The 12,376-nt window shown below is 39.6% G+C and overlaps 1 protein-coding gene across 1 annotated transcript; it reads right to left on the reverse strand.

The window, feature by feature from the left end:
- Positions 1-780: 780 nt before the first annotated feature.
- Positions 781-1,212, reverse strand: LOC131053324 (uncharacterized). The gene has a single exon (XM_057987902.2). The coding sequence runs from the start codon at positions 1,210-1,212 to the stop codon at positions 781-783; it is 432 nt and encodes a 143-aa protein (XP_057843885.2).
- Positions 1,213-12,376: the final 11,164 nt, after the last annotated feature.

Raw genomic sequence — 12,376 nt, forward strand, 5'->3', positions numbered from 1 at the left:
ACCCATAATTCTAGAAGTAAGGTTCACACAATTGATCTTGTATCAAAGCATAATGAGCAACGGGTTCATGGCGGATAGGCACACCTCCCATGGTCACTTGAACAAAGAAGTTCCTGACAAAATGCTAAAAGAAAAAAAAAAAAACAGAGAATGTTGGAGCATTGTGAACTTCCCTCTCAATTCACATTGTCGTATCCTACGGCCTTCTTCCTGTTCATTACAAATATTTATTGTAGGTTATCCCATAGTACCATTCAATAAGAATGGTGGCAGGAGAAGCATAGTCGGAAAATATTTTCAAGTGTAAATTTTTGTGAATTGTCACACTAGTCCTAAACTCACTTTGAAATTATTTCAAAATTTGAAAAGAAAATTCACAACACTAACTTAAGTGGCATGGACAAGGCACACAATCAGGGTTTTGTAAACTATGAATTCACATTAATAACACACCCCCCAACCTAAGGTGACACATGTGTCCACACATGTGGAAAAGAACCATTCTTGTCAGAATTAACTAGGTGAATCACATACGATAACATCATGATGAATAAATAAATGCATGTTTAAGAATAATGGATATATGTGTATCTAAAACCATGCAAATTAATGCAACAACCGAAGGGTCGCTTAATCATGAAGTGAAGTGGGGTGAGGTGAAGTGGAGTGAAATGAGGTGAAAAAGATATGAGATGAAATGAATATGGATAATTTATTGATGGAGAAAGGTATTCCCATGAGAGGTGGAAATATTTATTATGGTTCCATGCAAAGAGTGGTTCAAATGTTTGGGATGGAAAGTCCCCTTGCATGAGCTGCAAGAATTGTGGCATGTGGCTGAATGTCAAACTGTTGTATAAATTCCTCTCTTGTGGTAGGTTTGTGATATAGGCATAATCTGTGACCGTTGACCAAAAGCTTAAATTGAATAGGATCTATAGTTGCTAACTGTACTACTCCACTCTGAAATACTTCAACAATTTCATATGGACCTAGCCAACGAGTCTGTAGCTTCCCCATTGAATCCTTATACCTAGAATCATATAGAAGTGCCCAATCCCCAAGTTTGAATTTTTTTTCTTTAACGTACCTGTCATGCCACTTAGTACGTGGATTTTGAAAAACTTCTGTGTGCTGGAGGGTCATCTTCCTTACCTCATCCAAGGCATTCAGTTGCATGATTCGAGCTCTTTGGGCCTCAAATAAATTCATATTTAGTTGCAGAGTTATCCTAACAGTTATATGTTAAAACTCAATGGGCATCATGGCTAGCTTCCCATACACCATTTCAAAAGGAGTAAAACCAGTAGTTGTTTTCCATGTAGTTCTATATGCCCAAATAGCTTTTGTCAACCTATTTGACCAATCCTTCCTATGTAGAGCTACTGTCTTTGTTAGAATAGCCTCTAGCTCCCTGTTGGTGACCTCTACTTGACCATTCACTTGAGGATGGTATGGAGTAGACTTCCTATGCCTGATATTATACTTATTGACCAAATCTGTGACTAATGTGAAGGTAAATTGAGCCCCTTGATCTGTAACAATTTCCCTAGGCACTCCATATCTTGTAAAGATTTCTTCATAGAGGAATTCAGCTACGTTGTTATCTCTAGCATGCCTCATTACTTTTGCTTCTACCCATTTTGTGACATAATCAATGCACACTAGGATGTAGGATCTTTCATTGGAAGGAGGGTCAATAGGTCCTACAATGTCTATGTTGCCATTGTGTTGTCATTGATGTCAAACCAGTATAGAAGGATACAACCGGTATGATAGCTTGTTGGTACTAGTATAGAACGATAAATAGTATAGGAGAAGAGTTGATGTGTGGTAATTGGTGACCATCATCATGCAGAAGAGTGTAAATCGGTATGTACCGGTATGCTAGAGGTGCAGTAAAGTGACCAGTGAGAAAAAGGTTGTTGTCATAGTGATACATACAACTGAAATGAAGAGACTGCATGATGGGTTGTTGATTGTGATGAAGAGGCAGAATGTTACTTGAATCACATCAATATTAGAGGTGAAGTATGAGCAGGCCACTAGATTACTAGTATAAGGTCAACTAGTAGGACTCCCACCAGATGAAGATGCTATCACAGGCTAGGTGATAGGTTGACAGAGGGTTCTACCTCTATTAGCAAGGGTGACATATGTCAACCAGAAGTTGTATCCTCTCCTTTATCAAGTCACACTTGTACCGGTAGAATGATTCCCTGAGACAGGAAGGTGAGTGAATGTAGAGACCGGATGAGCAAGTGAAAGATGATGAAGTCCCAGAGTATAAGATCATAGATACATACCGAATCAGCATGTGAGGACAATGTGTGCTACCAAGACAGAGAAGGAGAGTTGAATTGATGAGTTTTCCATCTTGGCAAACTGACAGAGAAGAGACCCAGTCAGGAAATGATGAGGTCTGCAATTGCAATCACGAAGTTACCATTATGTAGATGATGTGTTGTGTTGCCACAGGTGCAAGCTGTTGGAGGATGATGGCATGGAGTCTTCTAGGTGATCACTAGTATGCAGCAAAGTAAACAGAATGAGAAGAAGTAAAAGTCCTTCATTGATAAAGGTGCACGTTGTTAGTCCCAACCGCTACTGAGAGGGGAGGGGTGAATCAGTACATTACCAGTTTTTACTAATTGATACTTTAGCTTTAAATATGAACTAATTAACCACTCGCCAATGTACACATTTACTACAAAAGATTAAGCATACATGAAAAGATACACAAAGACACACAGATTTATCTCGTGAAAACCCAATAGGGAGAAAACCATGGTGTGAGTAGGAACTCACAAAATTTGTACTCTTCTGGAGTACGCCCGGTGAAGAGCCATCCCTGTTAGGAGATTACAAAGACATTGGCTAGGTGCCACCGGGTTAAGGGATTTTAATCAAGGTCGATTAGTGCCTTTACCATGTTAAAGGTAGCCTGGTTAAAGGACTTAGAACATCAGTTAAGATGTTACCCGGTTAAGGGATTTATACAATGGGACCTATTAAAGTCCACCCAGTTAAGGGATTTGTATTGCAGTTATCTCAAAACAACAGATAAATGATTAGATACATGAAGCTACACATTAGCCTGATCAGATCACAATTAGGCATCAATCTTGGTCTACATTAGTTGTGCATGTCCTTCACAACTCTTCCTTCTGTCGATTTGCTGATACTTGAATCCTGCACTACCGGTCCTCTGTCACCTGAGTCACTGCTCTGTGAAACCCCACTCTACCAGTCTTCTGTCACTCAGCTCTGCACACTCTAAAACTGCCCCTTTGTCCTTTTTCACATTAACTTCATTCACCTTGACAACAACCCTCTCAAGAATGAGATATGTGAATTTATAGACCCTTAAGTCTTTCACCAACTTTTCCCTCCAGAACATACATTTCAAAATTCTGTTGTCAAGCCTTAAAATGCACTTATGGAATCATGCAGGAATCTCTGTCAATATTGTCAAACATGCCAATATGTCCATTGGTTGACTAAGAGAAGACTTCTGATTTAACTGGTTGTAACTAAATGTTATCATTTTGTTGGTTACCGACTTTTCTAGTGAACTGATCACAACCTTGTCCAACCGAATTCTTCCTGTGTACCGGTTTAGTCTTTTCTTAGCCGATGGATGTCTTCCTTATCAATCTACTCACCGCTACCTAATCACCTTAATGCTTGTTGATCTACTACTTGTCAGTCTACTGCTTGCCGCTATACTTACTATCTTTCGGTTTACTCACTGCTCGGTTTGCTTACTCCCTAATGATTGGCAAGACTAAGGAGATGATGTTGCCAACAATGACAATCATATCATTTACCGATCATACAAAATTGCATCAAAATGCCAACACACATGATGAGTCACTCTTGATGACTATTGAGGTCTAGCATGTTTGATGATCAGGCAAACATGATATACCAGCAGGATCCAAAAGACATTGGCAGGAAGGATAACCGACAAGGTGATTTGTGCTGGTAGGGTCAGTGAACCGGTATGTGTGTACCAATTATGTGTGGTCAGTGACTAAGTCTGAACTGACATAAACAGTGTGCTAAGGTGGATGTCGACAATGAATCCACATGGAGCTAAGGTGGTGAACATGCAGAGGTTGGTGATGTCTAGTGCCAGAGAGGTAGTTGTGGTTGGTCGACATTAAATGTTGACTGCGACAATCACGGGGGAGTTGCAGATTTTGTGGCTTGATGAAGGATGAATGAAAGAGGAAGGTCAGACTTTTATTGGTGTCATGTTCAAGGCATGGAATCAGTTTGCAAGATGACCTCGAGAAGGAAATAGTTGGATCATAAATGTGTCAACTGTTTTCGTGGCTGAAGAATAGGGTTAGATTTGCTACTTTTAGCAAATATGAATTAGATGATGGAAAACGCATATATATGCATTCCTCCAATGCAGGTGATTGATCCAAGGTATATTAGATTGGATCTGATGAATATTTGATCGGTCAAAGAAGAAATCCTAACTGTCTGAATTTGAATTAGCTTTTGGTGGGAAAATCTGGCTATATGTATGTGAGCCAAAGATATTGTTTTGGGTGCTGAAGGAGAGAGTATTGCCGTTGGATGAGAAAAAGTAGCTGCTTGCAATATAAATCAGTCAAGTTCTCATCAAGGAGATGTAGAAGAGACTAAGTGTGAGGGAGAACCAGGTTGAAGTGTTCAATTGACAAAAGTGCAGAACCGGCAGTGACCATACCGACAAAGAAGAAGTGAAGGAAGTTGCAAAGAAGGCAAGCACAGAACCGGCAGAGTGTAGTACCGGTGAAGAGCAGCATAGTAGTAGAGAGAAGAGGTAGCCAAAAGAGAGAACCGACAGAGAGAGAACCGACAGTGAACTAGACAAGAGATCCAAAAGAGAGATTTGAAGAAGTGTTACAAAATCCATTTGTAACAATGCTATTAACTTGTAAATGAATATGTTTTGTATTCACTGAGTTGGAGCTCGGTGCAGGGGTTGTAGCTCCTTGGGTTGGTGCCCTAAATCAAGGATTGGTGCTCCTTGGGTTGGTGCCCTAAACATTGTAATCATAGATTCATTGTGAGGTTGGATTGGAGCAGTAGTCTCTAGCAGCATTTCTCACTGAGGTTTTTTCCATCTTGAGTTTTCCTTGTATATGTTGGTGTTACGTGTTGTCCTTTTGTGTGTGTTTGCATTTGTGGTGGTCTCTCCTCTAACTTGTAAGTCTGCATTAAGTTAGATCTGATAACTGGTATACTCACATAGGACAGTTAAAGGGAAAAGTTTGAGAACCACTTATATATCCCCCTCTTAGTGGTGCATTGTGTCTAACAATTGGTATCAGAGCGTAGGTTCATAGTCAGATGAGCTTTCTCCAACTTGGGTAGATTATGTCTTAAGGACACAATGGTTTTTTTTGTATCAATCCTTGCTCCAATTTTTGATGGTTCAAACTATTCCATTTGGAGTTGTAGAATGGAAGTCTACTTGTCCTCTCTAGGGTTTGATGTATGGATGTTAGTAGTTAATGGTCTCCCTAGGAATGTCTGACCTCCCATTGGATCTAAACAAGAAAGAAGATGCATGTGCAATAAAGAATTCATGAAGGCTATATTCAATGGGCTCACCGGTGATGTCTCCCCATAGGTGGATAAGTGCATATCAGAAAAAATTCTATAGGATAGATTGAAAAAGCTCTATGGAAATGAGTCTACCACTATTGGATCAGGTTTGTGAGAGTGAGAAGAAAAATGCAGCTAAGACATGTGTAAATGACAAATGCAGATTAGATTGTTGTAGCAAAAATGGTGATGAGGAGACTCATCTATTCATGGCCCATGAGATAGATATTGAGGATCACACATCAAAAGGGGTTAATGCAGATAGATCCCACCGGTATGATGTGTTTGGCAATGATAATGAAGAAGATGAAGAAGAAGGAGACAAGGTAGATAGATCTAGCTGGCAAGATCTATTTGGAAGTGATGATGAAGAAGAAGATGATCTTGAAGCTGATCTTGAAGGTGAACTAGTAAGTGCACTAGAAGAGCAGCAAAATGTTAGAAATGAATTTAAAAACTACAAAAGATCAGTTCATGAGGATTATAGCCAGTTGAGAACCTACCTTGAAGAATCAAACCAAAAGGTAGTTTATTGACCACTCAACTAGAAGAGGCAAAGAGATTAACTGATGATTTGAAATCAGTCTTGGACTCCAAGGAAAGTGAAATGGAGATTCAGAGGAAAGAATACAAGATGTTCAAGAATGTTTCTATTGTGGAACAGAACTGGTTGGCCAATAGTCTTCAAGAATCAAAGTTATCCCTTGCTAATCTAAAAGCACAAGTGGTTGATGCTAAGAATGTGAATGTGGAATCCAGATCAGATCTGGATACCAACATGTGTAGGTGCAAAGTGTTAGAGCAAGAGGTGGAGACTAAAGAAAAGAAGTGCCATATTCTTAAGGATGAAATTGCAAAGCTCACATTAGAGCTTGATAAGTGCCAAGATGAGCTTAAACTAAGAAAGAAATATGATGGTGGCACTGAATCCTTGGATAGAATGTTAAGCCAATAGAAACACTCTAAGGATGTCAGTGGATTAGGATGTGGTACCGGTGAATGCTCCACAAGCAAGAAGATCCCTCAAAAGGATATTGAGTTTGTCTCCTCATATGGAAATGGCAAGGGACAAACCTTTACAGTCAGATATGCTCTGAGAAAAAAAGTTGATCTGACTATAACTGGTGAGGACATAAGGCTGATGTTGAAGAATGGTGTTGCATGGAGAAACAATGCAGACCTAAAAGGAAAAGGGAAACTAGGAGAAGATAGCTTCACCGAAAGAAAGAACATGAGAATGTAGCCTGAAAGACCTCCCGCCAGTAGAAGACAAAGAAATGTTGAAGCCCATCAATCAAATCAAGTATGGAAGAAGAAGGGAGCTGATGGTAGAACTGCTTAGAAAGGATAACCTAGATTTCACCCTCGGAGAAGCAGAAATGGATTCGCCAAACTGGTAAGATCACCTCATGTTTGGTAGAATAGGTTTGTAAGTAATAAGCCTCCTTTCTCTGATTATTGTTTTGCATGTAAAGGATATGGCCATAGGGCAAAAGAATGTAAAATGAGGTCTAGGAATAGACAGAGTGTTCTTCCTAAGAATAGTAAATCAAGTGGCTATAGATTTCAAGCATATGAGCCGAATGTTTCACAAAGTAGAAACATGTATGTTCCCTCCCCTGGCTTTGCTAACAAGCATCCATGTGCTGCTCCTAAAAATGTAAATATAGTATGTTATGATTGCAATGGATTTGGCCATAGAAGTTATAAATGCAGGAAAAAGAATATACATTCCTATGGCAACTGATGGAACAACCATGCTTAGTATGAGGGAAATCACAGGGGATATGAGCAACATAGACCTGCTTGGAACAAGAGGAGAAATGTTCCTACACAATCAAGGAATCCAAGGAAACTGATAATTATCCACAATGGCATGATTAGAAAAGGAAGAGAAAACCAGTATGTTGGATGGTTCCCCAATCATGAGATTAGCATTGATGTTGTGTGCTACTATAGCACTACTTCCAATTATGCTGCAGAATCTGGTAGAGTCAGAACAAGAAAGTAAGACCTACTCCCTAGACTGAAAAGGGGAAGAAAAGTGAGATCAAGCAGGCATGGAGGAAGAATCAAGAGAATAGAACCATGGACTGGCACTGTGAATTCAATGCATAAGTGATATCTCCTAAGGCTTAAAGGAGATGCACGACTTAGGGGGATTTACATATTGACTAGATCATTCACCCCTTGGTTGAAAGGGACAAAGAAGATGAACAAGTTGTTGTCAGTAAGAGGAAGAAAATGAGATGGAAGTGTGTGTAGTTATCGCCTAGACTACACATGGAAGATGGTTTACTACTACAAGTGAAATGAATGGTAGCAGAGGTAATTGAGACCCAGAGATAGAGGTTAAGAGGAAAGTATCCCGGTAGAGATAAGAGACCGGTATGTGCAGCACATTACTGGTACAGATGTTGATCAATGTTGCAATTTATGTAAGTTAATGAGTTGAGGGATCATTGCAATAAATCCAGTAGCCTGGATGGATGAGGTTATGTCTCAGGTGATATTGGAAAGGACCTGAATGACATATGTTGGTCCGGTATCTAACCTTATGTGCATACTTCTTTATGGGCCAACCGGTTGGATATGTGACCTGCAATTGGCATTGTGGTCATGATGGTGGATGTCACGGGTATAGATGTGAGTCCCAGTTTAGGACCTGACTAAATAGATGAAGATCAGAGGTCTATGTTTCAAGGGGAGTTCAGGGCCATATTTTCTAATTAATATAAGACATGTTGAACTCAGTAGCAGATCCGGCAGATGTTTGACAACATAGGTGTGTTTGTGACTTTTGTATATCTGTATTCAATTTGTCTATCTATCAAAGTCACCATCTGTTGTCCTGGTGAAGAAAAGAATAGGAAGAAGATGTTCCTGTCACTAGGTGAAAGGAAGAAGAATTTGGTTAACTGGTAGATCTACCTGCATAGAAGAGATATGTGATTTTAATAATACAATCACATTTAATTCCTACCAACATTATCATCAACAATTGGTGGTGTCTAAGAAAATAAAGGTCAAAGAGGGAGAGATAAGGCTAAAAGAAGTATGATTTGTGTCAAACCAAGGTTCCCTATATGTTGCTCAAGAGGGAGATGTAGCATAATCTGACAAGGAGGAGAGAAAGAGCCTATAGTGTGACCCTTTGCCATTGTTGTCAAAGGGGGAGAAAGATACTGTAGTACATAGGATACTACATGTGTTGAAATCAATGCCAAAGGGGGAGATTGTTGGCATTGTGTTGTCATTGATGTCAAACCGGTATAGAAGGATGCAACCGGTATGATAGATTGTTGGTACCAGTATAGCAGGATAACTAGTATAGGAGAAGAGTTGATGTGTGGTCATTAATGACCATCATCATGCACAAGAGTTTAAACCGATATGTACCGGTATGCTAGAGGTGTAGTAAAGTGACCAATGAGCAAAAGGTTGTTGTCATAGTGATGCATACAACCAGAATGAAGAGACTGCATGATGGTTTTTTGATTGTGATGAAGAGGCAGAATGTTACTTGAATCATATCAACATCATAGGTGAAGTATGAGCACGCCAATGGATTGCTAGTATAAGGTCAACTAGCAAGACTCCCACCGGATGAAGATACTATCATAGGCTAGGTGATAGGTTGATAGAGGGTGTTGCCTCTATGAGAAAGGGTGACATATGTCAACCAGAAGTTGTATCCTCTCCTTGGTAAAGTTACACTTGTACCGGCAAAATGATTCCCTGAGACAAGAAGGTGAGTGAATGTAGAGATCGGATGAGAAAGTGGAAGATGATGAAGTCCCAGAGTATAAGATTAGAGATACACACTAGATTAGCATGTGAGGACAAGGCATCTACCGGAACATAGAAGGAGATTTAAATTGATGAGTTTTCCATCTTGGCAAACCGACAGAGAAAAGACCCAGTCAAGAGATGATGAGGTCTGCAGTTTCAATCATGAAGTTACCATTATGCAAATGATGTGTTGAGTTGCCACAGTTGCAGAGCATTGGAGGATGATGACATGGATTCATCTAGGTGATCACTCGTATGCAGCAGAGTGAATAGAATGAGTAGAAGTGAAAGACCTTCATTGATGAAGGTACACGTGATGAGTCACTTCTGATGGTTGTTGAGGTCCGACATGTTTGATGATCAGGCAAACATAATATACCGGCAGGAAGGATAACTAGCAAGGTGATTTGTGCCAGTAGGGTCAGTGAACCGGTATGTGTGTACCGGTTATGTGTGTGGTTGGTGACTAAGTCTAAACTGACATAAACAGTGTGCCAAGGTGGATGTTGACAATGATGCCACGTGGACCTGAGGTGGTGAACATGCAGAGGTCGGTGATGTCTAGTGATAGAGAGGTAGTTGTGGTTGGTCAACATTAAATGTTGACTGCAACAATCATGGGGGAATTATAGGGTTTGTGGCTTGATGAAGGATGAATGAAAAAAGGAAGGTCAGAGTTTTAATGGCGTCATGCTCAAGGCATGAAATCAGCTTGTAGGATGACCTCGAGAAGGAAACAGCTAGATCATAAATGTGCCAACTATTTTTCGATGTTGAAGAATAGGGTTAGATTTGCTATTTTTAGAAAATATGCATTGGATGATGGAAAATGTGTACAGATGCATTCCTCCAATGTAGGTGATCAATCCAAGGCATACATCAGATTTGATCAGTTGAAGAAGAAACCCTAATTGCCTAAATATGAATTGGCTTTTGGCGGGAAAATCTGGCTATATGTATGCAAGCCAAAGATACTATTTTGGGTTGCTGAAGGAGAGAGTATTGCTGCTGGATGAGAAAAAGTAGATGCATGTAAGATAAATCAGTCAAGTTCTCATCAAGGAGATGTAGAAGAGACTAAGTGTGAGGGAGAACCAGGTTGAAGTGTTCAACCTGCAGAAGTGCAAAATCGGTAGTAACCATACCGGCAAAGAAGAAGTGAAGGAAGTTGCAAAGAAGGCATGCACAGAACAGACAGAGTGTAGTATCGGTGATGAGCAGTAGAGAAACAAAGAGAATAGGTAGCTAGAAGAGAGAACTGGCAAAGAGAGAACCGACAGTGAACTGGACAAGAGATCCAGTAGAGAGATTTGAAGAAGTGTTACAAAATCGATTTGTAACAAGGCTATTAACTTGTAAATGGATATGTTTTGTATTCACAAAGTTGGAGCTCAGTGCAGGGGTTGTAGATCCTTGGGTTGGTGCCCTAAATCAAGGGTTGGTTCTCCTTGTGTTGGTGCCCTAAAATCAGGGGTTGGTTCCCTAAACATTGTAATTAGAGATTCATTGTGGGGTTGGATTGGAGCAGTAGTCTCCAACAACATTTCTCACTGAGTTTTTTCCCATCTTGGGTTTTCCTCATATATGTTGGTGTTATGTGATGTCCCTTTGTGTGTGTTTGCATTTGTGGTGGTCTCCCCTCTAACCTATAAGTCTGCATTGAGTTAGATCTGATAACTGGTATACTCACATAGGACTGTTAAAGGGAAAAAATTGAGAACCACTAATTCACCCCCCTCTCAGTGGTGCATTGTGTCTAACAGTCTAATCCTCATTTGTCAAATCGTGTAACCACAACTTGTGGATGCAATGACATCTCATCATATTTGGTAGGCTTACCCATCCTTTAACACCTATCACATTTTCTAGTGTATTTAGTTGCATCTTTATGATAGGTTGGCCAATAGTATCATGCATTAAGAATTTTGATTGATGTCCTCTTAGCAAAAAAATTTCCTCCACATGGCTCATCATGGAAAGCATGAAGAATATCATAGGTTTCATCCCCTGAACACACCTTCTTAGGATCTATTGGTCCTGTGTAAAATAGACAGCCTGCAATCCAAGAGAAATTGAAGCTTTTCTCAACCAAGAGCCTTCTCTCTTTTGGAGAAAAGTGAGAAGGAATCTTGTTAGAAACCAAATAATTTGCTATATCAGCATACCAGGGGGTCTAGACATTTATCAAGAACAAGTGCTCATCAGGGAAGGAGTCATCTATTGTTGTAGGATTGTCCTGTAGTTGGAGCCTAGAAAGGTAATCTACCACTACATTGTATTTTCCTGGTTTATCAACAACAATGATATAAAACTCCTGCATCAGCAGCAACCAACTGGCCAATCTTCCTATGATGGAAGATTTGTTCATATGATATTGTATTGATGTATGATTTGTATGAACAAAAAAATGATATCTTGTGATATAATGTATAAACTTATTGAGTGCATATATTACTGCCAACGTCTCCTTTTTTGTAATGGTATAATTAAATTCTAGTCCCTGTAAATTTTTGCTGATGAAATAAATTGTATTTTCTAAATTACCCTCTGTTTGTCCCAAAACTACACCTATAGCATAGTCTAATGCATCTGTGTGAATGTGGAAGGGCAATGACCAAATAGAGCCCTTGAGGACTGGTGCCTGAGTTAATGTTTTTTTAAGCTTCATAAAATCTTCATCATATGTTGGGGTCCAATCAAATTCAGCATCTTTGGACAAGAGATAATATAAAGGCCCTTCTATCTTACTAAAGTCCTTGATAAACCTTCTATAGTACCCAAAATCTCCAAGAAAACTTCTAACATCCTTTTGCTTGGTGGGAATAGGAAGGTTAAGAATGAATTCTATCTTTGTTGGGTCAACCTGAATACCAACCTTAGAAATATGATGTCCAAGGACTATTCCTTCCTGTATCATCATGAAACATTTATCACTATTTAGGGACAGACTATAATCTTCACACCTCTATAGTAC

This window comes from Cryptomeria japonica, chromosome 3 (assembly GCF_030272615.1).
Source record: "Cryptomeria japonica chromosome 3, Sugi_1.0, whole genome shotgun sequence".
In the NCBI taxonomy this organism is placed as follows: Eukaryota; Viridiplantae; Streptophyta; class Pinopsida; order Cupressales; family Cupressaceae; genus Cryptomeria; species Cryptomeria japonica.

Coding starts and splice junctions, on each gene's coding strand:
- LOC131053324 (XM_057987902.2), bottom strand. CDS start 1,212: ATGAATTTATTTGAGGCCCAAAGAGCTCGAATCATGCAACTGAATGCC.